The following is a 4304-nucleotide window of genomic DNA, read 5'->3' as shown; positions in this document are numbered from 1 at the left end:
CTATGTTACGCGTCTGGTAACACTGGTTCACTAGTTGAAATCTTCTAGCAGCAGAAAAGTACAGCCCCTTCGTTAAATCTGTTATTGGAAACTGACAGTTATAGGGTAAATGCTGTTACTCTCACTGTTTAATTCATGTTTCACTGCGTGATCATGTGCAGCTGTGCTCAACCTTGGAGACTGGTATTTGACCTGAGCGAGATCACAGAGGGTACTGAATTGAAGATTTAAGTATTCATTGGTCCTGTGGTCCTGTTCATCATCCTGGTCTCTAGATTCATTTCTTGAGCCATCCCTTCCCAATGGGTCTCCTCAGCGTCATCAGAAAGATCAAGCGCAAGGAGAAGGAGATGCGGATTCTCATGGTGTAAGCATCATGCTTTACCCTTTTATTTCTCCCATGGTTCAAGTCCAATTATGTATCTGTTATTGATTCTTGGATTGACATTCAGTCTTGTTTTCCCTTCATTCTTCTTGGATTGCCATTCAGTCTTTTTCTTTTCTTGTTTCCTTCATTCAAGGGTTTGTATTATCCAGTTGTTGGTTCGTGTTTATCTTGATTTTATTTTCCGTTTTTGAGGATTAAGTGGTGTGATAATTTCCAGGGGCCTGGACAACTCAGGTAAGACAACAATTGTGCTGAAGATCAATGGGGAGGACACCAGTGTCATCAGCCCCACCCTTGGCTTCAACATCAAGACCATCAAGTATCAAAAGTATGCATTTCTTTTTCTGTTTAATTAGCAGGCAAAGTGTGAGCACAAAAAATATTTCTTGGTTAGATCATTTAATGCTATGGTAGACAAGAAAATTGACACTGTATTTACCACAAGTGTTCTGAAGGATTTCATAACATAAGAATCCCTGCAAATGCAATGTTAGACTAACCATAGTAGATTGAATTTTGAATTTGTGTAATATAATTGGTAAACCATTCTTAAGGATGACCTAAATTGGATCATTTCCTGAACTCTCCTAGGTTTTGCTTTTTAAAAATCTCCAGGGCACACTAGTCTAATTTTTCATGACATTTTTGTTATGTAACCTTCTGATTTGTTAATTTAGTGATGCGGCAGTCTAATTTCAACAGATGCACGAGAAAAACATACACTCCTGCGGCCAGCCAAACAGAAAGTGTTAGAGTCGCAGGCTTGCAGCTGAGAGTTTCGAAGCCTTACCCTTTTTGCTGATTGAGTAGCACTGGCTCATTGTGGTTTATAGAAACGAAATGAAGGTTGTCCAGCGGAGGCATAGATATTTGTTTAACGGTTCTAACCTAAAACCACATTTACCAAGAGATGAAATGATCGGTGAACATTTTGATAGTTTGGTCTTGAAGCATCAAAATTGTATTTTTGACATTAATGTCAACATAAAGTACAATGTGCCAAGTGTGCATGGAAGCAGTGCAGTCCCAGGTTCTGGTCTTCTAGGAGTCAAGTGCACAATTCTTAGATACACTATAGTGCAATATTTACCCTTGAAATGGTAGGCATGTCCTGATAGTCATCAATTGGGAAGTTCTTTCCACACCCTGTGTAGATCAGTCAGCATGACCTCATGAGCAAAGTATACTTTTTTTTTGAAAGGTGAGCAAAGTATGCTTAGTTGGTGCTTTCCTCTAAAAACAGCTCAGTCGTGGTTCATACTCGTGTTCAGCTTACTGCACCTAGTTTCGCCAAAATTTCAACTACTGCTTGAAATTCACGGTGACAAAATAATGCCTTTAGCACAGTAATGACGAGGTAACAAATTCTTGGGATTGATGATATGATGATTGTGTCAGGTACTCGTTGAACATATGGGACATCGGTGGGCAGAAGACGATCCGCTCATATTGGAGGAACTACTTTGAGCAGACTGATGGACTAGTTTGGGTAGTTGATAGCTCTGATGTGCGAAGGCTTGATGACTGCCGTGCAGAACTCCACAATCTCTTGAAAGAAGAGGTAAATAATACTGGCAATTAGCTTCAAAACATGTTGTTCAGTACATGTGAAGTTACCTGAAAACCTAGCACAGATGATGTTTATCTTGGTTATCGTTCACCATCACCCAGGATTGTTGCACACCCTTGAGAGCTGAAATATTTGAGACTGCCATGCAGATTATATAGCAATTAGCATGCCTGTACTTAGCCTATATGTTATATCGCTCGATTACTGTTATACGAGTCTTATGAAGTGCAATCTTGATTGCAGAGACTAGCTGGAGCGTCATTGTTGGTCTTTGCAAATAAGCAAGACATTCAGGGCGCTCTGAAACCTGCAGAAATCGCCAAGGTACTCGTTCTTCTGGTGGCGTTTATAAAGTTCGTATTTTATATGTACTTGTATGCATTTAGAATCAAATAACGGCTCACTTCAGCTGTGCTCGCTAAGATTCTCAAATCTAACAAAAGTTAGTTGAGCCACCAGAGTTGAACCTTGAGATGCGACAAGCAGCACGTGCGATACTGAATGCTTGTTCTGATTTGGTTGTTGTGGTCTTTCAGGTTCTGGATCTGGAAGCCATGGAGAAAAGCCGGCACTGGCAAATCATTGGCTGCAGCGCCTACACCGGCGAAGGGCTGCTTCAGGGTTTCGATTGGCTCGTTCAAGACGTCGCCTCTCGCATCTACGTCCTCGACTGAACCTTGCCAGATTCAGTCTTTCTGGTGGCATCTGTGCGATATCTCGAGTTCAGTGTTGCTGGGACTTGAGATTGAAATGCATAGTGACAGAACAACCCAAGTTTTCACCACATACATACGACTGTAATCAGAGACCGGCAGCACTTTTTCCCTGGATTTGCGATGATTAGCGGCAACTTTTTCCTGGCACAGCACTTCAACTTTACGTGTCCTTTAGCAACCAGAAGAACATCATTGACAAACCAAAATAAACTCGGTGTTCTTTAGCAATCAGAATATCACTCACAATCAAAAGGAATTCTAAGTGTTCTTTTTAGCACTCAGAAGATGATTCACAATCAAAGGATACTGAACAGCTGACAGGACAATCATTTGCAGCACCAAGTAGCACTTTTTTCTGTCTGATTAACTGAAAAAGGTAACAGGTTTCACGACGATAACATCCCTACCCAGTTCATGGGATCAGGATGAGGATAGCATCAAGACCAACACTCGCGAGACTTGTTCATCGGAACACAACAACTAATCAAAGGAGCGAACTTGCGATCAAAAACACAGATGGCAACCACACGAAACAAACAACATAGGACACTGGACGACACGACAAGATAGCTCGGATAGCAGTAGCGATAACAAGATAACTTGGCCGCGAGGGCCCCACCGCTCAGCTCCTCCAGTTCCCGTCGGAGTTGCCGTACCCGCCGCGACTGCCGCCGTACCCGCCGCCGCCGCCGTACCCGCCCTCGCGGCGCCCGCCGTAGCCTCCACCACCGCCGTAGCCACCGCCGTAGCCTCCACCACCGCCGTAGCCTCCACCGCCCTCGCGGCTCCCGCCGTAGCCGCCGCCGCCGCCGCCGGAGCGGCCGCCACGTGACTGGGCTTCGTTGACGGTGATACTGCGGCCGTCCAGCTCCTTGCCGTTCATCCCCTCGATGGCATCGCGCATCGCCTGCTCGTTCGAGAAGGTGACGAAGCCGAACCCGCGCGACCTCCCAGTCTCACGATCTTGGATGATCTGCAACGCACAAGCCATAACCATGTCAGAAACCTCCAGATGTACCTCACAGAACCACCTACCAAACCGAATCCACCACAGATCTGGAAACTTCCTTGGATCTTTCTTTCAAAATTTTCATTTTTTTTCCCACCAAATGGATCAGGAAAATCAACAAACAGAAACCAAGAGCAAGTAACACAGGTAACAAGGATCTATGGACCTTGGACTCCAGGACCTCGCCGAAGGGGCTGAAGGCGGCATGGAGGGAGTCGTCGTTGGTGGCCCAGGCAAGGCCGCCCACGAAGCAGCGGTACTCAACATCCGACCCCGCCATCCCTTCCTCTCTCCCACGAACCGAACCGAACCGGACCAGAAGAACCGAACCGAACCGGAGGGGGAGGAGAAGCCAACCCACCTCTGCGAAAGCACGAAGAAGACGAGGCCTCCCCGGGCATCACTTTATAGCGGAGACGGAGGCGCCGAGGCCGTCGGGATTGGATCGGACGGTGGGAAATTGGGGCGCAGGATAAGGGCCGCTGGGCCCGCGAGTCAGCGGGATGGGTTTGATGCCATTGGTATATACGGACCAAGTGGGAGATAGTTTTTGCCGCCACTACGCTCACACCGGGCGTGCACACACAAAGGCTTCGCATTGTTGGGGATACAGGGTATGTA

General features: G+C 46.1%; 2 protein-coding genes across 3 annotated transcripts; one reads left to right on the top strand and one right to left on the bottom strand.

Annotated features, from left to right (window-relative positions):
- Positions 1-232: 232 nt before the first annotated feature.
- LOC133906212 (ADP-ribosylation factor-like protein 2) lies at positions 233-2759 on the top strand. Its single transcript, XM_062348034.1, has 5 exons — positions 233-367; positions 606-716; positions 1787-1949; positions 2202-2282; positions 2495-2759. Exons 1-5 carry the CDS (start codon positions 303-305, stop codon positions 2630-2632), a joined length of 558 nt encoding a protein of 185 aa, XP_062204018.1. The 5' UTR covers positions 233-302; the 3' UTR covers positions 2633-2759.
- Positions 2760-3003: 244 nt separating this feature from the next.
- Positions 3004-4072, bottom strand: LOC133906213 (glycine-rich RNA-binding, abscisic acid-inducible protein-like). 2 transcript variants are annotated; one of them, XM_062348036.1, is made up of 3 exons: positions 3850-4072; positions 3479-3647; positions 3004-3442 (listed from the first exon to the last, which is right to left on the bottom strand). In XM_062348036.1, exons 1-3 carry the CDS (start codon positions 3961-3963, stop codon positions 3297-3299), a joined length of 429 nt encoding a protein of 142 aa, XP_062204020.1. In that variant the 5' UTR covers positions 3964-4072; the 3' UTR covers positions 3004-3296. The 2 variants fall into 2 exon arrangements, with proteins under 2 accessions (XP_062204020.1, XP_062204019.1); XM_062348035.1 differs by having other exon boundaries at positions 3004-3647.
- Between the last annotated feature and the right edge of the window lie 232 nt (positions 4073-4304).

This window comes from Phragmites australis, chromosome 23, assembly GCF_958298935.1.
Source record: "Phragmites australis chromosome 23, lpPhrAust1.1, whole genome shotgun sequence".
In the NCBI taxonomy this organism is placed as follows: Eukaryota; Viridiplantae; Streptophyta; class Magnoliopsida; order Poales; family Poaceae; genus Phragmites; species Phragmites australis.
Note: the sequence above shows the minus strand (reverse complement) of the source record. Positions and strands in the feature narration are given on the sequence as shown.